The sequence below is a fragment of the Rhizoctonia solani genome, chromosome 15 (assembly GCF_016906535.1).
Source record: "Rhizoctonia solani chromosome 15, complete sequence".
Classification (NCBI taxonomy): Eukaryota; Fungi; Basidiomycota; class Agaricomycetes; order Cantharellales; family Ceratobasidiaceae; genus Rhizoctonia; species Rhizoctonia solani.
Window position 1 is genome coordinate 825,288 of NC_057384.1, and position 25,302 is coordinate 850,589.

Consider the following 25,302-nt stretch of genomic DNA (forward strand, 5'->3'; position numbering starts at 1 on the left):
TGCAAAATTGTGTGATACATAACACTACAGGATATACAAGTCAAGCATATATCAATACTTGGTTGGGCCACTTTTGGCTTTGATCCAAGCCTGAATCCTCCTAGGCATAATCTCTATCAAATCCTGGCACTTCTGGGCACTACATTTGTCCCAAATCTCCTGCACCCTCTCCCATGATTCCAACATCCCACTTGCAGGGGTTTCACAGCTATAAAGTTCCCTCTTGATTTGATCTCAAAGGTTTTCAATTGGATTGAGGTCTGGGGAGTTAGCAGGCCACTCACAGACCTCTAAGCCATTCTCTTGGAACCAGTCCTGTACAATATGGGCCTTGTGGGAGCTTGCATTGTCTTGCTTAAATATGACCTTCTCCATGTCCAACTGTCCTGGACACAGTCACATGACCAGTACAAGTGGTTGCATGCTGGCCCAAGCCCAAATTTGGGGGACAGCAGTGAGAGACCCATCTATCTTGCACATAAGACCAGAGCCTTCCCACCCCATGCATGCCCCAATCATGATATGGCCTCCTCCATGCTTGTGGTGTTTTGATGATCTGGTGGGGCTGAGGTGCCTAGCCAACCCTTTATAGGCATAGTGGTGCCCATCTGACCCAAATCTGTTGATCTTGGTCTCATCTGACCATTGGATCCTCTTCCAGTCATCAATTGTCCAGTGCTGGTGTGCCATAACAAATTCAAAGCATGCCTTGATATGTTCCTTTGTCATAGCTGGCTTTTTGGGCTTGACAAAAGGTACCACACCAGCTTTCTGCACTGCCCAATGCACATTAAGGCTTGAGACAGGGACCCCATTTGTGCTAGAGAGCTCTTGAGCAACTAGGTGTGGGGTTGTGGGGGCAGGGCCAGTCAACAAGTGGGTGGCATGGCAGATATTGGTTGGTGAGAGCTTAGAAGGGTGGCCACCAGAGTGCTTGGGGAGCTCAGGACAGTGCATTGCCCTTATCCTGCTAATAATTCCAGCACTGACACCAGTTTGAGAGTGAATTTCTGAAAAGTGAAGGCCTTTTTTGAGCTTATCAACAACATTCTGGACATCAGAGGGAGGCAAAGCTTTAGGCATGGTAAGCAGGGGACAGCAGAGGGTTGAGGCAGACTCAGAGCAATTGGGAGGGATTAAATAACCTGCCAGTAGAGTATGACATCATTGAATGACATCATATGACATCACAGCTGATGTCACCATGAAATCATTGGGGGGCTAGACCCCATTGTTCAAAACTGTTCATGGACATACCCTGACAGTTTTGTTTGTTACTCAGTCAATTCTCAACCAAGTCAGACCAAACAAGCTACACCATATAGAAGAGGTAGCAGTGCTTGTCTGAGTGAAGTTTCAAACTGATCTGCCCACTAGTGGTGAAATAATGGCTTGTTCATGAAGAAAACAGCATCTCTGTGAACAGTTTTGAACAGCACTGGAGCTGCATTGTTTCCACCACCTGAAGTGGCTTGCTCATCATATTTAGTTGGCTTGCCAATACCTGTAGGGCTTTGGTTGTTGCAATTAGGTAGTCAGTTGTCATAGGGTCCTCACTTACTGCCTTAAGTAGTTTCATTGGTACTTAGTGTTACACCTTCTCAACATATACCATTGGATTTGGACAATTTTTCTAATATTTCTGCCATTTTTTACAAACTTAATATCTTTTGTATTTCAATCACATGACCTTGGCGCTTATTATGCCAAGATGCCTGCACTGAGATGCCATGCCAAGGGCACTTAGGAGAAATCCACACTTCTGCACAGCCTGCAGCACACTTCTTATATCACATGTAGTTTTCTATTCACACGTGCACAGACCACATGTAGATAGTTCTCCTTGTTATTTAAACAGCAGGAAATTTGCTTGGAGACCCCAAGTCAATTTTACCTTGTCTTTCATTACAGACAGGTACCCAGTAGCTAAGTCCCTCAGGCCCCCATAGGCCCCTTACTTGTTGACCACACTAGCAGTTATCCCATCCTCATCAGCCTAAGGCCCTCCATTGTTGTCAGTAGTAGTTAGTAGATAGTTAACAGTTGCCTTAAGTGGCTTAGGCAGCAGTAGATAGCTGTTATGGAATGACTATTTTAGACATATGCACCCCTAATTGCCAATAGTGAATAGTGCAAACTAGAGTAATCATACTTGCTCTATCCAAATATGGGCATGAGCATTGCTATATTTGGAAACTGGCAGTGCTATAAGACCTTTTATACTTTATTTTCTCATTGCGCTTGCATATATACACATTTGATCAAGCAAAATGGTTATAATATTAATTCTGTGATTTATAGCTTTTTTTGTATCATACATTTATATGTAGGAATGGTACTTACAGACCACAGAACAAGTGCAAGTAAGCATGCAAGTGCCAAAGGTTGGCGGGGCATGCCAACACCAATATCTTGGCGGGAAATAGGCATATTACTATGCGGACAAATACCAATAGGTCGGAGGCTCCGGCATCTCACTTCTCAAAAAGGAATTGTCTGATTCTGAGCCAAATTGATGGAGATACTAACCATTTAAGTTTCTAGCTTTTTCTATGAGATCCTACCTTGCCTCAAGGTTATTTTTAGCATTCACACTAATGTAATTTAGTCATGTATGCTCTAGAACATTCTATAAAAAGCATTGTGTCTACCTCACTAGGACCTATTGGGACTAATTGGTCTTTATGTATCAAATAGCTCAGACTGTACCTCTCATGTAACTTCCTCTTTTGTACATCATGTATATAGTTATTTGTTCTCTCTCTGGGGTATATAAAGCCCTTGAGGGAGACCCTTTGAAATCCTCCTCCTTTTACCCATCTTTTCATCCCTTGTGTGAACTTGAAGATCTAATAGATCTTCTTTACTTAGTTTAGAGTGTTATATTTCGCTTTCTTAGCCTCTTAAGCTCACTGAACTTAACCTGTAAGGTTTCTTGGCGCATATAGCCTTTAGCAAGGTTCCAACAGATACTGGGTAGCTAGCAAAGGCCCTAGGTCAACCCTGAACCTCTTGAGTAAGTCAGTTGGGAGAGTTTAAGGCCTTGAGAGCAGCATATACACTTTAATTAAGTGCAATCTCTGTCAAATAAATTGATATAACTCTAGATAAATTACAGCAAGTAAATAAGACTCAGTACTAACTTTCATACTATAGGTATAAGCATAACCAACCACCTGCATCTACAGTAATTGCTTGATTACTTGTTAAGTGTAGGGATCACCCTGATTACTAACCTAATTTACCCTTATATAGCTAGTCTATTGCCTTTTATATCCATATATAATTGATCCATTAATAACTTTATCATCTTCTGTACTTAATTACATAGTCCCTAAAACCCTACTCTATATCAATAGCCTTAGATAGTTGACTTGCATGTCTAGTACAGCCTTAAGCACCCACCCCACCAGCATGTAGCCCACCTTACAGTGTGGTTGCAACACTTAGTCAGCCACAAGTGCCACCCCCCATGCTGCCCCAGACCAAGTCTAGGACAGAAGGTGCCATTGCACATAGTGGCAGTTGATTGTGCAAAACTCCTTCCAATATTCAAGGTTGCAATGGTCTGCAAATACTGTGACTGGGTTCAAGGTCACTTCCAAGAATATTTACCATTACCAAAATGACCAGATGATTGCCAAGAGTTCCTTATTTTCCTGGACTTTGTCCAGGTGTGTGTGGGGGTTGGTGCTTGAGACCAGGTACTACAAGCAGTAAGTTGTATAAGGCAACAGGGACCTATACTATGGTATCTAGCAACTATACTAGAATGACTAAGTTGCTTAAGGCAGCACCTAGCTATCTAAGTACAACAAGAGAACAGCTTTGCTCATACCCATTATTCAGCTGATGACTGTGCATTAATACCATGACATATCTTTAGGGTGTTTTTATGTTTTGGTTTTCTTTTGATGGGAACTTCTGGAACATGTGCAAGGCCAAGAAGGTTGATAAGGATTACATGTGTCTCATGGATGGGCTAATTTATTTTGTTTCTCATGGCCTATATCAAGAATTGTTGAAAAGCAAATCTAATAAAGAACCCAGTACAGTATGCCTGAGGATCCATGTGCTTAATAATGGTTTTAAATTGTATATAAGGACAAAAATTGTCCAGAATTTGATAATCACAGGGCAGCATTGGATAGATTTGTTCAATGGGCAGGGCTCAATGTGACTGGGGTAGGTGCATGTACCTATGCCTGCCATAGTTCATTCATGCCTCAAGGAGTTGTCAGTTTCTTCAAGGGGGAACAGTCTGTTATTCAACTACTGCATAATGACTAGTTGCTAATGTATCATGAATTACACATATATTTACTGATGGCAACTATGCTATTGCATCAACTATTGCATGGTTACTCAAGCTTGGGCTGCTTGAGTTTGGAATGACCTACAATATCTGGTGTCATTGGTTGCCTAAGTTTCAGGGGCAGGCCACTAAATTTATGGCATATCTGGCCCTCCCCAGTGACCTGAAACTCATTGGAGGGGTCCCAAAGTTTCACATTCAAGGACACACAAAGAAGTGTTGTGTCTTACACTCCCTAAAGTACAAATCATTTGTGGGGAGGCTAGAGGGGGAAGGTTGCAAATGCATGTGGGCCTTTCTACACAAGACCACAGGAAGTACATCCAAAAAAAGTCCTGGTGCCTGGTTGGATTCAATTAGTTATATAATTCTGGACTGGAATTTTGAAAAGAATATAGCCATAAGTAAGTGGCAAATATATTCCATCAGCTTTATGCTTATCACAGTTATCATAGTGGTGTTCTTGATTGGGAAGTTTTATGGCACATTCAAGTCTTATCATGCACAGAAGGGTGTTTTTATGGAACTTGACCAATCTTTACCTAGCCAGTTGACCATTCAGGGGAGAAAAGAGTCAATTGAGCTGTATAAAGATACAAACAGGCAGCGGACCAGCCCTTTTTTTGGTTTATATGATTGGGGTGAGTTCATCAGTTTCAAATGATACAGGAATAGTATGTTATGGATGAGACTACTTAAACATAGGCCAGAGCTTACAAGATGTCCTTAAGCAAGAAAGAGAGCAAGAGGCAATGGAAGAACAGCTGGCCAAGACTGAAACAACAAATCAAGGAATGACCAAGTGGATAAATAAGGGTATTGATCTGGAGGATGCATTGTGAGTGCATCCAAGCAATGGTCCTAATTCTATCCACTTTATATTGATTCCTAGGGATAAGTTATGGCATGATGCATTGAATACAAAGAAAGAAGGCACACCCTGTAAGCCAAACATTCTCAATGAACACTGCAAACAACTTTTGTCTTGCATCAATGCCCACCACCAGGAGCAAGAGCAATACCTTTGATCATTGGGAGACCCCAATCACCAAGAGCAAGAACAGAGTAATAGCTCACACCCAGAGGAATCTGAGCTAGGCTTGCTGTTGTTCTATTTAAGCTCATCTCTCATTGACAGGGGGTGTCTCCAGGTGCCAAAAGTGGAGGCTTGACTCCAACAAGCTGTATGCAAGGACGCACTTTGCACAATCAAGAACTTGTTAGGAGCAAAGAGCTTTGCACTTTCACAAAAATGCAAGAGCACTTTGGGAGAGAAAGCTTCAACACATATGGAGGTAGCAATGCAGGAATTACAGTCAAAAGTTCAAAGAGCTCATTGCTGGTATAATTGCTCTCATGGGGCCCTCCTTTGTGTCAACCTTGCCTCTGCTTACCAAGAAACATATAAACTGCTCAAGTCAAACCAATTGCATATGCTGAGTGATCACTTAGAGAATGTGTCAACTGGCTTAGGACAGGGAGGCCATGCCATCCTGTGGTTTTGGTGCATGCAGGCAGCAATGAATGATGAGCAATGGCAGATAGATGGTATGTTTATTTGATTACCCCCTACAACTTCTGAATAATCTCACAGTTTATAAATGAGCACAGTCCTCAAAGTCAAGTGGTTTAGAGCACAACAGCAGTACATTCAATGGGAGGAAGAGTTGAAAATTCTCAAAAGGGAGATGGTAATGGCACTAAACAGATTTCAGTACAAACAGTGGGAGTGGGAGTCTAGGTCTTTGCAGCCAGGCCTTGCCCCAGGAATGGCCAAATATGCACATCAAAAAGCCAACTTTCATGACCAACTATCAGTTGACCTGTATAACCAATGCAACAAACATGTCAAGGTAAGGATTGTCTTTGGTCCATTGTACTACACTGTTGAATTTATCTCAACTGTAGAATCCCATTGTGCAACTTATTTGGGCTGAAAAGCACTGGCCCAACCACATGCCAACATTCAGCACATAATTGGTTCTGGGTTGGTTGTGAGTAGACAGGGGTGACTTTTTCATTTCATTAATTTTTATTGTTCACTGTACTGATTTCTTTGCAGTTGACATTTGCTTCTTGTTGTGTAGTGTCTTTCAATGTGTATTATGTTGTAGGAAGGTCACTTACATGACCTTCTGTGTATGCACTGATGGTGCTTAGCACCTGCTTGGGAGTTAGGGCCATCCTCTTGTATATAGGGCGCACTCTGTTGTATTTGATCCTCAGCTTGTGTCTACACTTGCTGAAGTATGTTTCTTTTGTGACTTGTATATTTGGTTTGTTTATCTCATGTCAATATATATATATATATATATATATATATTTCATTGTTTCTTTCTGTTAACATCCCCCAGTACCCTCTCTTGATTCTTCTCTACATATCATACCAACAGAGTGGCTTAGTCAACATGTTATGGTAGCTCAAAACATGTATGAGTGTTTGGACAAACACATGTTGACAGGAAGGTTTGGCAGCAATGATTTATTGAGTTTATTACATCTGGTCTCACTTCAACCATTCACAAATGCCCATTCAAGCATCAAATACAGAACAGGGGGTGGGGGTGGGACTATTGGCTAGGAAATGCACTCCTGTGTTGGAAGGGCTAGAACAGTTGGTTTTTGGCAGTCTAGGCAAGAAGGAAGGTTTCAAGGAATATGGCTCAGACGTTCTAAGTATATATGTACAATTTGATGTTTTTCTAAAAGGATATTGGTATTAGGAGCCAGCACACGTAGTTACATGGCATTTTTGCAAACAAAAAAGCAATAAAGTCCTACTACAAGGTGGAGAACACAACAATAAAGAAAGTGAGTTGGAATGGGATGCAATATCATTAAGCAAGTAACATTGTGACTCACTGGTGAGAAATTCTTATCATTATCATTGAATACCCAAAGATAACATGAGTCCAGCTGAGTACAATGGACCAGGCCATTTTGCAAGGCACTAATAACACAAAGAGAGCAGCACAACAGCCACCAGTCTTGCTGGGAGGTGCAGAAAGTACAAGTTTCATGTTCAAAATGTTAGTTCTAACTCTGAATGTATGGTACATCTAGGATTAACTACTCCAGTGGGGAGCCTGTTACACACCTGGTGTGTGCACTTCTCACCACTGCAAATGGAGGTTGCCAATGAAATTACAAGAAGCCCACAGCAAGCATCTGGTGACACTGTACCCATTGCCCAAACAGCCAAATTTATTGCCAACATGTCAGAAACATGGGCTTGAGTCACCCATACAACTCAACAGTAGTGACAAATAAACACATGACAATCAGGATGGGAGTGGTGCATTGTTGGTGACATTACTACATACACCTTGGAATTGAGATGCATCAATTGGGTAAATGCAACATGCACAAGCAAGAATAGAGCAGAAACACAAGATATAATTAGGTAAGGGTATAATAAGAAATGAAATTAGCTGGGGATGGTAGTAGAAAAGAAGATTTGATGTTTGTGAATGTTAGGGAATGTTATGGAATATGAGTGAATGTTAGTGAGTGAACATGGATGTTGGCAGATGGGAGGGAATGTTGGTACACTGAACAGCAAAAGTATTGCAGGCCAGGAAAGGTCAAAGGTTTACCTCCATTTCTGAGCAGCCACTCAGTGAATCTCATCCAAATTTCACTGACACATGTGGCCATTGTAACACTATGTGTTAGCACAATATCTTACAAATCCATCAGCAACTAAGCTCACAGCCCCACTTTTGCTGTAATGTAACCTGCAAAACTTTTGCCAATTGTGTTGAGCATCTTAAAGATCTGCACATAACTGATTATGCAGCTCAGTACAAGCTCTGGTTTGTTGCACACACATCCTCAGTTATATGGGCCATTACTGGACAGAGTCTTAGCTTGTTTCACCCATTAGGGACTGTGTAATGGAACTGTCTTCTCAGGACCAGCAAAATATACTCAAAATTGCAGTTGCATTGAACTCAATGCACTGTGTGGGCTGGAAATGCTTTGGGGTATCCCAGGTGACTACTGGTACCCAGGGAAACAGTTTCCACAACCATCCCATACCTGGGACTGGCAATATAAGAGATTGCAGTGGGTTAGACTATATGAGCTGAAAATTGAAATGCCACTCATAAGCTGGAATCCAAGCCAAATGACATATGACTTCTAGCAGTAGTAGAAACAAGTGAAGGGTATGCTGAGATCAGTTATCTAGGGCAGCAGTGATGTGTACAGAAAGATAGCATGCAGTATACACAGAGATTGCAGTCAATGGGTGGGGTCTCAAATTGAACATGCTCTAACTCTGTGATTGTGAATTGGAGGAGGTTGAAACTCATACAGTAGAAGGTTCCTCTAAGACAGACCTTATGATAGAAGATTGGTTGATTCCTGATTGACAATCACAGATTAAGAACATGTTCAATTTGGGACCCCACCCATTGACTGCAATCTCTGTGTATACTGCATGCTATCTTTCTGTACACATCACTGCTGCCCTAGATAACTGATCTCAGCATACCCTTCACTTGTTTCTACTACTGCTAGAAGTCATATGTCATTTGGCTTGGATTCCAGCTTATGAGTGGCATTTCAATTTTCAGCTCATATAGTCTAACCCACTGCAATCTCTTATATTGCCAGTCCCAGGTATGGGATGGTTGTGGAAACTGTTTCCCTGGGTACCAGTAGTCACCTGGGATACCCCAAAGCATTTCCAGCCCACACAGTGCATTGAGTTCAATGCAACTGCAATTTTGAGTATATTTTGCTGATCCTGAGAAGACAGTTCCATTACACAGTCCCTAATGGGTGAAACAAGCTAAGACTCTGTCCAGTAATGGCCCATATAACTGAGGATGTGTGTGCAACAAACCAGAGCTTGTACTGAGCTGCATAATCAGTTATGTGCAGATCTTTAAGATGCTCAACACAATTGGCAAAAGTTTTGCAGGTTACATTACAGCAAAAGTGGGGCTGTGAGCTTAGTTGCTGATGGATTTGTGAGATTTGGTGCTAACACATAGTGTTACAATGGCCACATGAGCCAGTATAATCTGGATGGGATTCAATGATTGGCTGCTCAGCAATGGAGATAAAGTTTTGACCTCTCCTGACCTGCAATATCTTTGCTGCTCAGTGTAGGTGAGAAGTTACTGCAAGCCCATACTGTCCAACTGATACTATTAAATATTGGCAGCTACTCAGACCCATCCCCCATTTGTCAATCTCCCCAACTAACATTGTCTGTTGTTCTATCAAACTCATGTGTGTTAAGCCTGTGTTGATCCACATCCACAGCTAACATACCCAAACTTAGTGGCTTGCATAAGGGAGAACTCTTGTTGTAGACACATTTCATACCTCAGAATTTATTCTGTTCTTCTCAAATTTGAACAAAGTAGAACAGACAACTTTTTCAGTCATGTAACTTTGGTGCTTAGATCATACCCTAAGCACCTTACCACATCCCCCCCCCCATGCTTAGTCAGCAATTTAGCCACCTCCACCTCAATGACATCATAATGACACATAGGTGACATGTAGGCATGAGTAAGGCCACAGCAGGAGCAGGGTTCTTATTGGTTATGGTTTTACACATCCATATTTGTAATTAGTCAAACTCCTTGTAGTATATAAGGAGGCCAAATGACCATGGTAATCCCCAGGTTGACTGCCTCTTGTTGCACTCTACTTGTACACAGGGCCTCACTGCCTGGGTTCACTAAGTCCATACATATTTACATTGTTTATACTGCATTAAGCAACTTCCCCACTGTACCTACTTGGCTTGTCAATTGCCCTTATGGCCATTGACACTGTAGATTAGTAGTTAGTTGTTGTAGGTAGCACCCCACTGCCTTAAGCAGTTTTACCTTTACTCCAACCAGCCACAAGCACCTGCTGCCTTGACACCCCTCAAGGATGTCTAGGACAACTCTACAAAATCTGCAAGGGTTTACGTGTGCTAGCTAGCATCATATGGTGCTTTGTAGGCTCAGGGGGGCTCCCATATGCCACATACCACTTAATCAGCTGGCATAATAAGTAGGCTAACTAAGTGGCATGTGCAGCTAAGGAGTCCCCTTGAGTGTATGGAGCAGTGTATGGCACTACCTAGTGCTTGGAAACCCTGGTAGATTACTTGTAGCTATTTACAAAATAGTCCTCCTAACAAATGTCATCACTTATCCTGTACTAACTTACTCCCCTGAACCAACATTATCCCCTATCCCATCTAATACATGTCCATACCACCCCCACCCTGTAATAACATATTCTGTTAACTAATATTATCCCCTATCCAAATTGAATTTACTGCACCTCAATAACATTATCCAGTATCTTGACTGACCTGTGTGTGTACCACCCACTGTATAAGGTTAAAATACTGAAAATAAGAATGCGTATTAAAGTAGGAATCAAACTGAAATCAAGATCAATATATGCTAACTTTAAGTATCAATTCTCCCTTGGTCTGATTTGTACTGAGGAAAGCATACTGATGTTGTAGTTTTCAGGCCAAATTATACTGAAAAAAGATGTCTTTTACTGATATACTGATTTTTGAGACTTTATCATGCCATAGTGACCCTTATCCATTGATAACATACTGCTCCTGACTGACATTAGTACTATTCTCCCTAACATACTTCCCCTAACTAAAATTATCCCTTATGACCTGAAACATACTGCCTGATGACTAACATTATACCCCACCATGACCTATCTGTGTGCATACCACCCCTACCCCTTGCAAAGACACTCTCCTGCAATAACATTACACCTGTGTCTTCTAACATACTGTCCCTTGACTAACATGATCCCCTACCCCCCTAACATACTCCCCCTTGCCTAACATTATCCTGCACCCCCACCTACCTGTGTGGGTGCCACCCATATCCACTGCTAACATACTCCCCTTCACTAACAATGCCCCTATGTCTCCCAAAAGACTCCCCCCTGACTAACATCAAGATGTCCATCTGATGCTTGGGCTGTCTACCAAGGCATACCTATCATTGCTCATTTGAGCAAGGATCCATTGAACTTGATAGATAAGCCACCATCTTGACAGATGAGATAAGGCAATCAGTAGCCTAAGAGGCTGATTAGCTAATGATGACATAAGCTTCCAAAAATGTAAATTGTGATAAAAATTTTAGACCATAATTTCCCCTTTTGGTACATCTGGAATATGTGAGCATGAACAATATACCAAGAATGGAAAGTATGGCATGACACATTCATCATAATTTCTGTTTTTGGAAGCTTGTCATCATTAGCTAATTAGCCTCTCAGGCTGCTTGGTGCCTCATCTCATCTTTCAAGATGTGATGCCTGCTGGCAAGATGGTGGCTGAATTACCAAGTTCAATGTATCCTTCCTCAAATGAGCAAGGCTAGTTATGCCTTTATAGACAGCCCAGGCATCAGACAGAAAGTTTGATGGATATCAACCTGCATGTGCACCACCCCTATCACCTGTTAACATATTGACTTTGACTAATATTATTAGCAATCCCCACCAATCCCCTCCTAACATACCCCTTGACTAAAATTACCCCTATCTGCCCCTGAAATGCTGCACTGTAACCAAGATTGCCCTACACCCTCCTAACATACCCTCCATGACTAATATTACCCCTATCCCCCACCCACCTGTGTGTGCACCACCTGTCACAACCCACTCCATTCTTTTCCACAAGTCCTGACCTAGTGAAGCCTCTAACACACTCATGTTGCACGTCAACATGACCGCAAGCACGCATATACTTGTGCTTAGGCACTCAGAACCTCTGGGTTCCCACAGATAAGAGACTTATGGTCAACATGGCTGGACTTAGTGATATTCTCTAAGTCCAGGTCACATGACCTCCCCCCCTCCAGTCCTTTATCAAATACTATACTGAACTACTACAGATTTGAGGTGGGGGGGATGACATAATCTCTTCTATAATAATATATTTGTCCTGGACACAGTCACATGACCAGTACAAGTGGTTGCATGCTGGTCCAAGCCCAAATTTGGGGGTAGCAGGTGTAATCATGGGTTGTCAGCAGAGGAATAATAGGGCTCTATGGCTTAGTGGTCAAGCTGGTTCAATTCCAGCTAGTTCTATTTTCCTCTGTTTATGACAATATCATTCAGATCTTGCTGCAGACTACCTTAACATTGGCCCATGGCAAGGGGGGGGGGGAGTGCAACATCCCCCAGCAACATATATTAATCATATATCACTGTGCATCATATATACTATATATATCTTTGACAGTGGATATATATGGTAATAACCCTTCCAAATATGGGTTATGACACTACCCCTATTTGCACCTAACATACTCCATCCCTTCCAGTGTTATGCCCCATCACCCCTGACATACCTCCCCCCTCCTAACATTACCCTATCCTCCCTAAAATCTTCTCCCCAACTAACATCATCCCCCATCCCCTCCCAACATACTTCCCCCAGGTAACATTACCCCTATCTCCCCTAACATGCTCCATGCTGACTAACATTACCCAAAACCCCCTAACATACTTCTCTCCTCTGAACATTACCCCCATTCCTGCCTAACATACCCCCCCAAATAACATTATCCCCTATTCCCTTCTAACATGCTCCCTGTCACAACTCAGCTTGGACCTATGGTACAAGGGGGTTTAAAGTCCATGGCCTATCACCAATGGACTATGAGAACAAGGGTAGAGGGGCAGCTAGGGCCCAGGGGGTGTGTGATAAGGGTAGAGGGCAACAAAGGCCTGGATATGATTCTTAAGTAAGGTGCACTAATGGCCAACTAAGGGCCTGGGCAAGGGGTGAGGTGTAAGCTGGGGATGAATTGACAAAGAGGTCAAGTCTTGCTGTCTCAGCTACAACTTGACCTGGTTTATATACAAGAGAAAAGCCACATCAAAAACAACAGTACTAAATAGTGAGTCATTTACAATTTCACATCATATATCAAATATGGCATGTGATCCTGATGAGTCATAAAATATACCAAAAAAGGAAATTGTCTCAGAAAAAAGGTAGAAAATAGTAGAAAATTATGTTGTGCCAATGAAGGTCATGACACTCCCCCCTCCTAACACTACCACTATCCCCTCTAACATACTCCCCCCTGACTAACATTACTCCCCATCCCCACCTGCCTGCATGCACACCACCCCTACTCCCTCCTAACATACTCCCCTTTGATTAACATTACCCCCCACCTCCCCTGACACACTCCCCCTGCCTAACCTGCCATACTACCCCTTACATTAACATTACCCTTAGATGTGATCACCCCCTGTAACATATATTAACATGTACCCCTACTATACATCATATCCATTCCCCTACAGCACCCCTATCCCCTCTCTACCATTCCCCCTACCATTATATTATCTCCCACCCCCTTCCCAGCCATCCCTGTCCCCCCATGCTGGGGCCCCATGTTAGTCATATGCTAGGACCTGCAAGCTCTGCAAACTAGCATAGTCAGCAATGCAATACTATGAGCACTGAGAGGCCAGTTTGACATAATTTTAATGTTAGTCTACTGAAGCAACTCCTCAGCCAATCCTTGAGTGTAGCAGATTTGGCACCCATCATGTTGTATAGAGGACTATTCAACAGGCCTTCTTTAGTGAGTATGATGCCAATATTGTAATGCTGGCAAGGTGGAAGTTTGTTGAATTCTTCCTCACCAAATACCTTTGCATATTGGTGGTATCTGACAGGTACTCCTTCAAGCAGGTTGGGGTCTGCTTCTTCCTCCTGGGCAATGGTTATCTGCTCTGGTGGTAAGTGAGGGAATGCAAGGGTATGTTGGCTCCAGTTGATTTTGGGGTTGTGGGTGTTCAGCCATTTGATTCCCAAGATGGCATCATTCAATCTGGTGTTATGGATGAGGAAGGTTTCTGTCATTTGTTTGCCATTCTGTCAGAGCCAACAACTACCACAGGGTAAGCCCAACAAGCTATTGCCTAATATAGGACTTATCAGCAAGTGGGATCTAACAATGCTCAAGGCAATTGCCAGATAAAGGGTGGACAAGACCAATTTAAGTAAAATGCACTATGCTATTAAGATAGCAGGGCTAGAACCAAGGCAGGGACTATTACACTCAAGGTGCACCTGATTGTATGCCAAGGGTAGGTAGTGTGGAAGGGATAAGAGGTCAAGTTCTGAGGCTTAAGGCTCTCAGAACCCTCCTTATATATTCAACAAGTAGAGGGAATAGTACATACATGAGCAAACACAATAACAAAGATAAGGTCACATGACCAAAGATAAGAAAAACGTGATCACATGACTGAAGGTCATGTGATAGGATTACATAATATGCGCTCAGCGCTTAAATAGCATAAATCTGCATATATCCATAAATCTTCATGAAAATAGCGCATATATTCACTATTTCTTTGACTTAGTGGATTCTAAGGTGGTCACGCCTCTAGGGCATGACAATTCAGTTTAAAAGTGAGCTGGGCCTTTTTCTGGATTTTGGCTGTTTTGGAACTGGAGCCATCTAGCATAGTAACAGTACTAGCAGGGAGAAAAAGTTTGGAAATGCTGTCACATGATGGCCCAGAATTTGTACAATACATCTTACCATGTCTTGCAAATGCAGTTGAGAGCTCCCTGTGACTCATCAAGCTCATATAATTACACTACACAATGAGGGCAATTCATACCCCAAAATATATGCAAAAACCAGTGTTCCCCCATCTGTGGCATGCAAAACTGTTAAACATTGGGAAACATATGGCACCCTTGCCTCCTTGCCTTGATCTGGCTGCCCACACAAATTCTCACCTCAATTGTGCCATCTAGTCATTTGTACCCTTCTTTGCCATTGTTTCAAGCCATATTCATCTATTGCTACTAGAGTTGGTAATGGCCTTACTGCTGTGCAAGTCAGGTACATTGCCCAGAGCTGGTGCTACTGCCAATAAGTTGCATGCTAAAAGCCATTCTTAGATAAGCAAAAGGTCCTAAAGCATCTAGAATGGGCTTGCGTGAACCAGTTTAGGAACTGGGATGAAGCCATTTGGACTTACAAGCTCCAGTTGGGGACTGGCAATCACTCAGTTCACCCAATGGTCACCCAGAAACCCAGAGAGGCATATCTCCTGGAATGCCTAGCCCCAACCTTTCAAAGTGGCTGTGAGGCATTAATGGTATGGGGGTGTATCTCCCATGTATATAAGGGGCCACTTCTCCAGCTGGAGATGTGTTACACCCCTACAAATTATACCACCAGACTCCCCTATTTTTTCCATTTTTTTAGTGTTTTTTACGGTCTCAATATCTTTACTTTTTAAATCACATGATCTTGGTGCCTATCATGCTGAGATGCTGTGCCAAGATGCTGTGCCAAGGGTGCTTAGAAGAAATTCATGCTTCTGCACAGCCTGCAGCACACTTCTTATATCACATGTAGTTTTCTATTCACACATGCCCAGACCACATGTACATAGTTCACCTTATTATATAAACAGCAGGAAAATTGCTTGGAGACCCCAAGTTGATTTTTCCTTGTCTCACATTCCAGAACAGGCCCCCCAGTAGCCAGCTAAGTAGCTGGGCCCTCAGACATTTATTGCACTCACCAGTAGCTCAGTAGCCACCACACCTCTAGGCCTAAGGCCCCTCATCACCATAGTTAGTCCAGTAGTTGCTGCCTTACATGCTTCATCCAGTAGTTAGCCTAGTTCAGTTAGATTGCAGTGTAGTAGTACAGCCTTAAGCACCCAATCACCAGCAAGTACCCAACCTTACAGTTGGCATACAACAAGATGGCTCCCCAGCTGCAATTACATAATGGGAGGTGGAGGGGGGGAGGGCTCAACTTGGAAGGATATGTTATGCAGGTCCTAAATGGTCCACTTAAGGACTTCATTGCACAGATGGAGAAAGTCAAGGGACACAGGATGCTGGTGGTTGAAGATGGGGCCCTGGCACACCAAGGAAAGCTAGCCAAACAGGCTTGGGAAGAACTTGGTATTAAACAGATTGCACACCCTCCAAGTTCACCAGACCTAAATGTCACAACTCAGCTTGGACCTATGGTACAAGGGGGCTTAAAGTCTGTGGCCCTATCACCAATGGACTATCAGACAAGGAAGAAGGGCAACAAAGGCCCAAAAGGTATGGTTAGGGTAGCAGGCTATGAAGGCCTGGGTTATGATTTATAAGTGATGTGCACTAATGGCCAACTAAGGGCCTGGGTAAAGGGGATAGGTGAGAGTGAGGATGAATTGACAAAGAGGTCAAGTCTTGCTGTTCTAGTAGCAACTTGACCTGGTTTAAATACATGAAGCAAGCCACATCAAAAACAACAGTAACAAATAGTGAGTCATTTACAATTTCACATCATATATCAAGCATGTCACATGATCTTGATGAGTCATAAGTATATACCAAAAAAGGAAACCGTTCCAGAAAAAAGATAGAAAATAGTAAAAAATGATGTCATGCCAATGAAGGTCATGACACTGCCAAGATCAGGTAATGTGTGGTCCTGGCTGTAGATTTGCACATGTAAGAAAATGGCAACTTGGGTTCTGTCCTGGACATGGTCATATGACCAGTACAAGTGGTTGCATGCTGGCCCCAGCCAAAATTTGGGGGGTAGCAGGTGTAATCATGGGTTGTCAGCAGAGGAATAATAGAGCTCTATGGCTTAGTGGTCAAGCTGGTTCAATTCCAGCTAGTTCTATTTTCCTCTGTTTATGACAGGTTCCTGACCCTACTTTGGAGGGTTGTACCTAGAAGATACAGAGCCTTTAAGGCAGCAGCAATATGTAGTTGTTGCCTGCAACAAATTAAAGGGGCATCTTCATTGTCTAGTATAAGTGAGTACATGGAATTGAGGTAATTGTTGTATACCAACTGTAAGGTTGAGTACACACCAGTGGCAGGTGCTTATGGCCATACTGATACAGTAGAATGCTGACTACTCTAAGGCTGACTACTGGGGATACTGCTTCAGGTGGGGGTAATGTATCTACTGGCAACAATGGGGGGCCTTAGGCCTGGAGGTGTGTGGATCTGGGTGACTACTGTGTGAGTGCAATACTTCTGAAGGTCCAGCTACTTAGCTGGCTACTGGAACCTCTCCAGATGAGAGACAAGGTAAAATTGACTTGGGGCTCCCAAGCAATTTTCCTGCTGTATATATAAGAACAGAACAATTTACAAGTTGGTCTGTGCTTGTGAGAATATAAGAGTCTGTGTGAAAAGAGAAGCATGCTGCAGGCTGCACAGAAGCTTGGATTTGCAGTAGGTGCCCTTGGCACAACATCTCAGTGCAGCATCTTGGCATTGTCATGCCCTAGAGGCGTGACCACCTTAAAATCCACTAAGTCAAAGAAATAGTGAATATATGCGCTATTTTTATGAAGATTTATGGATATATGCAGATTTATGCTATTTAGGCGCTGAGCGCTTATTATGTAATCTCATCACATGACCTTTAGTCATGTGATCTTGTTTTCTTATCTCTGGTTGTTGTAAATTGGGGGAAAAGAGGTTGAGACTCTGGTGCTGAGCAGAGTCTGTGTTGGAAGATTTCCCAATTTCCAAGCTAAGTAAAGAAGTAGCTTCTTTAGGGTTCTCTGGGTCTAGCTATCTTGAATACAATCAACTACAGATATATCTTTTCTCAGTGTAAAGTGTCTTAGTAAGTATTTCTCTAAGAGCAAGAGTACTGGCTCAGGTTCCCTTTGGCAGAGATAGTTATGTAAGTTTCACTCCTAGTTGCAGGAACTAACTGGTTACTTAGTATATATCCTTCTTTAAGGATGATTGCCTTCTGTTCACTTAACCTAAGAACTCTGTATCAGGTCTACAACCTTTCCACACTATGGGTACTTGGGAGATCCACTTATACAAGTTTAAGTTATTTGAAATCTTGAGGCACAATATATCACACAATTGAGGGGGGCAAGCCCAAACCCAAGAGTGACAGTCAACAGTAACAGTGAGGTGGAGTAAAGTAAGGTGGTGCCCTCCAAGGGTATGCAAGAGTCCCCTTTTATACCCTAGAGTGGCAAGGTTACTGAGTCATTCACCTAGTCAGAGTATGAATATGACTTGCTTAGGACTGTGCTTCCTAAGACTTTGATTGGTGGGTGGGAAGGCACAGATATGACTAGGATGGAATGTGACTGCTCTTGGGTTGAACTGCAATTAGTTAAAAAATAGAAACATCTAAATACATGACTCAGTCTATCAAGAAATGCTTGGCAGCCAATGAGCACTTAGAGTGAGTCATTAGTGTGAGTCATTCTGGTGGCAAGCAGAATGACTCATAAGCAGGATTTGCAGTGCCACTAGAAATTACTAGATAAGGAGAACCTTAGTAATCTCATGAGAGGTATGACTCAACTAAGCTAGGAATAAGGTTCATTTCCCAAGTTAGAGCTAGTCATGTGATGAGCTAGATGTAAAGATACAAATATAATGATTAGTAAGGTACTTGAGCCACATAGATAGAATCTTGTGAAGCTAATATCTCCATGAGATCTTATCGTATGAGCACGTGACAGGCAGCGTTAGAACGAGCGAAAGGAGCTCTATTGAACGATATGTAATACATACAGTCAATATGAGCATTACATAGAGTAATGACAGGAATAATGGAAAATAGGAGTCAAATGGCCATTAAATCAGAAAGTCAGATATATACAGATTATTGTGGATGGTGAGCTGTGAATGCAAAATTGTGTGATACATAACACTGGTCATGTGACCTTATCTTTGTTGTTATGTTTGTACATGTAATTACTCTTCCCCTTCTCTGTTGAATATATAAGGAGGGTTCTGAGAGCCTTAAGCCTCAGAACTTGACCTCTTATCCCCTTCCACCACTACCTACCCTAAGACATACAATTAAGAGTATTGCCTGAGAGCATACCAGTCCCTGTCAAAGGTTCCTTGCCCTGCTATCTTTATAGCATTAGTGCACTTTACTTTATATAGGTCTTGTCCTACCCTTATCTGGTAATTGCCTTGAGCATTGTTGGATCCCACTTGCTGATAAGTCCTATATTAGGCAATAGCTTGTTGGGCTTTACCTTCTGGTAGTTGTTGGCTCTGACAGGCATGATGTCATGACCCAACTGTAAGGTTGGTCACTTGCTAGTGTTGGGCACTTAAGGCTGTACTAAACAATGCAAACAGCTATCTAAGGCTATACTACTCCTAACTACTATATCTACATTGCATAAGGCAACAACTAACTATCTACTGTTGATGCAAAGGGGCCTTAGGCCTGGAGGTGTGATAGGTCAATTTTAATTGGGTAAGTGTGGGAACTACTGGCAGCCAACTACTCAGCTGGCTTCTGATAACCTGTCTTGTGATTGAGAGACAAGGTAAAATTGACTTGGGGTCTCCAAGCAATTTCCCTGCTGTATATATAGACAAAAAGGAAACTATGTACATGGTCTGTGCTTGTGTGAATAGAAGAGTCCATGTGAAATGAGAAGTGTGCTGCAGGCTGCACAGAAGCGTGGATTTCTCCTAAGCACCCTTGGCATGGCACCTTGGCATAATAAGCACTGAGATCACATGATTGAAAAACATAAGATATAAAGTCCGTAAAAATGCTAAAAATATCAGAAAAATAATGTGAATCCAATGGTATATGTTAAGAGGGTGTAACATTGCCCCCCCTTAAAGGCTCTTGGTGGCATCACAAGCCTTTTTGAGTCTAGCTTGGTTATAATGCTTGATCTCTTCTTGGCTGTGTTCCAAGAGTTCTTCTGGCTCCCATGAGTTGTCTTTGGGGCCATAACCCTTCCATTTAACCAGGTAGAACCATTTCCCTTGTTGCCTTTTGGAGTTGATGATCTGATCCACTTTGTATTCTTCTTCCCCTTCAATGGTTTCTGGTGGGGGCATATCTGGAAAAGGCTGGCTTGGGGATTTGTTGACTTTTGACAGAAGACCCACATAGAGGATGTTGTGGATTTTCAGGGTTTCTGGTAACCTCAGGTGGTAAGCATGGGAAGACACTTTTTCTATGACCTTGAAGGGTCCAAGGCATTTGGGGTCCAATTTATTTGAATTTGACTGGATTTGGACATTCCTTCCATCTAACCACACCCTTTTGCCTATTGCATATTCCAGGATCTTTCCACCCTTATTTGCCATTCTTTCCTTTGACAGTCTCAGGGCTGCTTCTGCCTCCTTCCATTCTTGGGCCAGAGTATCTGCTACTGGGTCTGCTTCTGGGGTGTTGGCTGGAATGTTTGAAGGGTTCATCACTGGTGGTCTTCCAAAAACCAATTCAAAGGGAGATTTCCCAGTAGCTGCATGTTTAGCATTATTGTAAGCAAATTCTGCTAGTGGTAACCAGTGGACTTGATCTGAATGGTCTGAAGCCACATAGGATCTGAGGTAGAATTTGATGAACTGATTTACCCTTTTGGTCTGGCTGTCTGACTCTGGATGGTAGGCTGATGAGAATTAGGGGGAAATTCCCAAACATTGGTAGAGGGATCTCAGGAATTTACCCATGAATGTGGTGCCTTGGTCTGAAATTGTCTTGACTGGGAACCCATGTAGCTTCCAGATATGGTTTGTGAATATGTTGGCCAGGCCCTTTGCAGAGATCTTCTTGGATACTGGGACAAAGTGACCCATTTTAGAAAACAAGTCAATCACTTCCAATATTGCATCCATCCCTTGAGATTTGGGAAATCCTGTGATAAAATCATAGGAGATTGTGTGAAAAGGGTAAGGGGGAACTTCCAGTGGTTTCAGGGCTATTACTGGTGCATGGGGGCACCTATTGGTTTGGCAAACTGGGCAACACTCAACCCATTCCTTGGCTGATGACTTCATTCTGGGCCACCAAAGATTTCTTCCCAGGAGCTCCAGGGTCCTCTGTTGTCCAGGGTGACCTGCCAGGGGGGAGTCATGAAATTCCTTGAGGAAATGCTCTTTTAGGGTTTCTATGTCTGGAACTACTAGCTTTCCCTGGTACCAAAGGAGATCTTCTTCCCAATTGTGATCCCTGTATGCCTTTCTGATCAACAGGGGCGCATTATCAGCATCTCCTGTTAGGAAACAGATAATTGGCTCTAGCAATGGGTCTTCCTCAATCAGGGTGCAGATTTCCTCTGTGATGACAAGTTCTTCCTCCAAAGTGCCTGTATTGGCAAAGAACTCTGGTGGCAGCATGACCTCAGGTTCTTGGGGTGTGTCAGTATAATCCAATCTTCTGGACAGTGCATCTGGTTTCCCTGACTGTTTTCCTGGGCAGTAGTGGATTTCAAAGTTGAAGTTGCTCATGAATATTTGCCAGCAAGCATGCCTTTGATTGAATGTCTGTGCTTGCATCCAGTATTCCAGGTTTCTATGGTCTGTGAAAACCTGGATTGGCTTGTCCATGGCCTTGGGGAAAATCTGCCATTCTTCCAGAGCTTTGATGATGGCCAAGAGCTCTTTGTTATGGGTATTGTAGTTGGCTTTGGCTCCTGAGAAGGATTTAGACATATATGCAATTGGGTGTAATTGGTTATCCAAGCCTTGTTGACTTAGTATGGCCCCCATAGCAACTCCCAATGCATCCATTTCCAGGTAATAAGGCAACTCAGGGTTGGAGTGAATTAGTACAGGCCCCTTGGTGACTAGCAACTTCAGTTCCTGGAATGCTTCTTCTTCTGGGGCTCCCCATGCCCAAGGGGTTTTCTTCCTGGTAAGGTTGTGGAGTGGGTGCGCAACAGAACTAAAGTTGGGGATGAATTGGCAGAGGTAATTGACAAACCCTAGGAAGGCCTGGACCTGTTTAGTTGTCTTGGGAGTGGGCCAGGAGGTAACTGCTTTGATCTTCTTCTGATCCATGGAGAAGCCTGTTGGGGAAATCACAATACCCAGGTAATCTACTGTTGTGACATGGAAATGGCACTTGGATATTTTACAGAACAGTTGGTTGGCCATTAATTGCAATAGAACTTCTTGTACATGCTCAGGTTGTTCTTCTAGTTTCTCTGAGAAGATCAGGATGTTGTCCAAGTAAATGACCACAGTCATGTTAATGAGGTCCCAGAAGAGGTCATTCATGAAATGTTGGAATGCAGCTGGGGCATTAGTGAGACCAAAGGCATCACAAGGTATTCAAATAGCCTGTATTTAGTCCTAAAAGCCATCTTCCATTTATCTTCTTCTCTAATCCACACATTGTTGTACCCCCATTGTAGATCCAACTTGGTGAAAATCTTGGCATGCCTCAATTTAGCCATGAGGTCATCCTGTCTTGGTAATGGGTAAACATTCTTGTGGGTGACATCATTTAGCTTCCTGTAGTCAACCACTAGCTGCAAAGAACTGTCTGCCTTTTTTACAAACATAACCAGAGCTCCAGCTGAAGATGTACTGGGATGGATCTTGCCTGTTGCTAGTTCTTCATCTATGTGTTGCTTTAGAGCCCTTGATTCTGCATCAGTCATGCCATAGATAGGGCCAGGGGAAAGTTTGGCATCAGGTAGTAGGTTAATGGCAATGTTGTATTCCCAGTGCGGTGGCAGGACCTTGAATTCTTCTTTGCCAAATACTTTAGCAAATTTGTGATACTGTGGGGGTAGGTCTGCCAAGGGATTTGGGTCTGCTTCTTCCTTGGAGGCAATTTGAACCTGTTCAGGGAATGTGACTAGTCCTTGTTGCCAGTTGATGAGAGGTGCTTCTGCTGTTAACCAAGTCATGCCTAGGATAGTCAAGGTATTTCCAATGGGGCAAACTAAAAATGGGACAGAATGGATGTGGCCATTGGCCAAGACTGTGAGATGGACCTGGTGCCAAATGCAACCAGTCTGTAATATGGTACTGTCTAGCATTCTCACTACTTGTGGATTTTCAAGTAGGGTTTTTGGGATTTTTAATTTTTCTACTAGAGTCAGAGATATGAAGTTTGAGGTGGCTCCAGAGTCAATCAGGGTTTTTATGGGTTCTGTTGGAGAGTCACATAGTATCAGATCTAAGAAGAGGAGGGGTTTCTTGTTTGAATCCATAGCAATATATACAATTTCAGAGACCAAGACATGTGTTTCTATTTTTGAGACCAAAGGTTCAATGGTAACCCTTGGCCTTACTCTTTTTCCAACTCTTCTTGGCCAATTTTGGCAGTTTCCTTGATTGTGGCTTTCCAGCCATTGGGACACTGCTTAATTCCATGCCCTTTCTGCCCACATTTGATGCAGAGTCCTGCTGTGCATCAACAATCTTGTTTCTCTGGGGTCATGTAATTGGGATCTTCTGATAGCTGGACCCTGTGGGTGGTAGTGGTGGAGGTAGAAGTGGTTGCAGCAGCCAGGGCTTTGAGTGCCTTCTTGGGGTGGTTCTCCTTGTTTTCCCAACAGGTATTGTCTATTTTGATTGAGGCAGCAAAGATTGCTTCAAGGTTGTTGGGAATATTATCCTTTGTGGACAGGAGCTCCTTTACCTTCCAGTCAAGGCCACACATGAATTGAGCTATGTAAGCTTCCTTGTTCCAATTGAGCTCTGGTATGAGGTTGCAGAACTCTGTGACATATTCTGCCATGGAGGTGGTCTGGGTGAGGGTAGCTATCTTGTGCACAGCAGCCTGTTTGGCGTCTGGGTCCACAAAAGCTTCCTTGAATTGGGCCCCTAGGGCCTTCATGGTAGTGGGGGCACTCCCTTTGCCCTTGATTATGTTGTTAATTAGAGAGAGGGCCCAGTCTGCAGCCTTATCCCCCATGTGGTACAAAATCTACACCACCATTTGCTCTTCCTTGTCACATTGGTTGTGGTGGAGTGCAACCCATAGCAGCATCTGGTCAAGCCACTGTGTAGCTTTGCACCCCTGGGTATCCCCCTTGTAAGGGTTGGTGTTACAACCCCCTAACATATACCACTAGAATTGCCTGATTTTTCTGATATTTTCACTATTTTTTACGGACTCAGTATCTTTTGTTTTTTGATCACATTGTTATGGATATGACATTCCTTTTATAATCTGTACTTATTTGATTAATTACACAAGTAATCTTACAGTAAATAAATGAGATTAAGATGCAAACTAAGGTTTTCAAGGTCCCTCTATCCAATTGCAACCTTTGCAAAACCTATAAACCTCAGGAATACCCTTAATATGCAATATCCTTTGCATATATGCTGTTTTCTCACTCATTTACATATATATAAATTCAGCTGAGTAGATAAACAGTAACAAGTAATATTTCTCTTGCTTGTAGTATTTATTATTCAAGATCTCATCTTGTGGCTACACACAGAAATATTCAGGGTCCCCCCTGTTGCATAGGCAAGTGCTCCAGTGCTTAATCAGCCCTTAAGCGCCAACACACTAAATGCGCCTTTTCTCCATCACTCGGGCATCCCACACCGCCGAATCGCTTGCGCTTAGGTGCGCCTGTTTGTGCGCTCTAGAACGCTGGGTCAAACTCCCAAAACGGACAGCATTTGGCGGAGTTATGCCCTATTTCCTGTAAGTACTCAGTACAGTGGTTTCCTACCTTTGGGACTGTTTACTCCAAGGATGAAACACTTAGCCTTGGGACATCCAAGGACCCATACAGGTAAATACTGTCTTGGGGCAAATATTAGGAACTGTTATTTGTTTACTATGTACCAAAGTATTGGCTCCCTCAAGTGTTTCAGTTGCCACATGTACCCCCTGTACCCCCTCTTGGTATCAATCATGTATATACTTGTTTCTGCACCTTCTCAGGGTATAAAAGGACCCTGTGAAGACGCTTCTAATGCATCCACTTATCCATTTATCCACTCTTATATATTGACATATACACACAAGCCTTTAACAGCTTATCTGCACATTTACTTTAGTGATTGACTCACTGTAAATAGCATAGGAGGTTATTTGGCACACTAACCCATAGGCCAGTCCCAACAGACACAGGGTAATCTATTAGTGTACTTACTGCAACCCTGTGCCCCTTGACTGTCACAGTTGTTGAGTTCAAGACTGAGTATAGTGCAACAATACTGTAAGGATTGTTGTGATTGAGTGATA

General features: G+C 42.8%; 7 protein-coding genes across 7 annotated transcripts; 2 read left to right on the forward strand and 5 right to left on the reverse strand.

Moving 5' to 3' along the window:
* Window positions 1–396: 396 nt before the first annotated feature.
* Window positions 397–1,083, reverse strand: RhiXN_12065 (Transposase; the record flags this gene model as incomplete). The annotated part of the gene is made up of 1 exon (XM_043331880.1): window positions 397–1,083. The coding sequence occupies one exon, from the start codon at window positions 1,081–1,083 to the stop codon at window positions 397–399; it is 687 nt and encodes a 228-aa protein (XP_043186641.1).
* Window positions 1,084–5,067: 3,984 nt separating this feature from the next.
* RhiXN_12066 (uncharacterized protein) lies at window positions 5,068–5,343 on the forward strand (the record flags this gene model as incomplete). The annotated part of the gene is made up of 2 exons (XM_043331881.1): window positions 5,068–5,153; window positions 5,208–5,343. 2 exons carry the CDS (start codon window positions 5,068–5,070, stop codon window positions 5,341–5,343), a joined length of 222 nt encoding a protein of 73 aa, XP_043186642.1.
* An 8,392-nt stretch (window positions 5,344–13,735) lies between these two features.
* Window positions 13,736–14,207, reverse strand: RhiXN_12067 (Retrotransposable element Tf2 protein; the record flags this gene model as incomplete). Its single annotated transcript, XM_043331882.1, has 2 exons — window positions 13,736–13,762; window positions 13,794–14,207. The coding sequence occupies 2 exons, from the start codon at window positions 14,205–14,207 to the stop codon at window positions 13,736–13,738; spliced, it is 441 nt and encodes a 146-aa protein (XP_043186643.1).
* A 1,874-nt stretch (window positions 14,208–16,081) lies between these two features.
* Window positions 16,082–16,480, forward strand: RhiXN_12068 (uncharacterized protein; the record flags this gene model as incomplete). Its single annotated transcript, XM_043331883.1, has 1 exon — window positions 16,082–16,480. One exon carries the CDS (start codon window positions 16,082–16,084, stop codon window positions 16,478–16,480), a length of 399 nt encoding a protein of 132 aa, XP_043186644.1.
* A 3,484-nt stretch (window positions 16,481–19,964) lies between these two features.
* RhiXN_12069 (Retrotransposable element Tf2 protein) lies at window positions 19,965–22,328 on the reverse strand (the record flags this gene model as incomplete). Its single annotated transcript, XM_043331884.1, has 2 exons — window positions 19,965–20,749; window positions 20,807–22,328. 2 exons carry the CDS (start codon window positions 22,326–22,328, stop codon window positions 19,965–19,967), a joined length of 2,307 nt encoding a protein of 768 aa, XP_043186645.1.
* Window positions 22,329–22,354: 26 nt separating this feature from the next.
* On the reverse strand, window positions 22,355–23,302 carry RhiXN_12070 (Transposon Ty3-G Gag-Pol polyprotein; the record flags this gene model as incomplete). Its single annotated transcript, XM_043331885.1, has 1 exon — window positions 22,355–23,302. The coding sequence occupies one exon, from the start codon at window positions 23,300–23,302 to the stop codon at window positions 22,355–22,357; it is 948 nt and encodes a 315-aa protein (XP_043186646.1).
* Window positions 23,303–23,505: 203 nt separating this feature from the next.
* Window positions 23,506–24,009, reverse strand: RhiXN_12071 (Retrotransposon-derived protein PEG10; the record flags this gene model as incomplete). Its single annotated transcript, XM_043331886.1, has 1 exon — window positions 23,506–24,009. The coding sequence occupies one exon, from the start codon at window positions 24,007–24,009 to the stop codon at window positions 23,506–23,508; it is 504 nt and encodes a 167-aa protein (XP_043186647.1).
* Window positions 24,010–25,302: the final 1,293 nt, after the last annotated feature.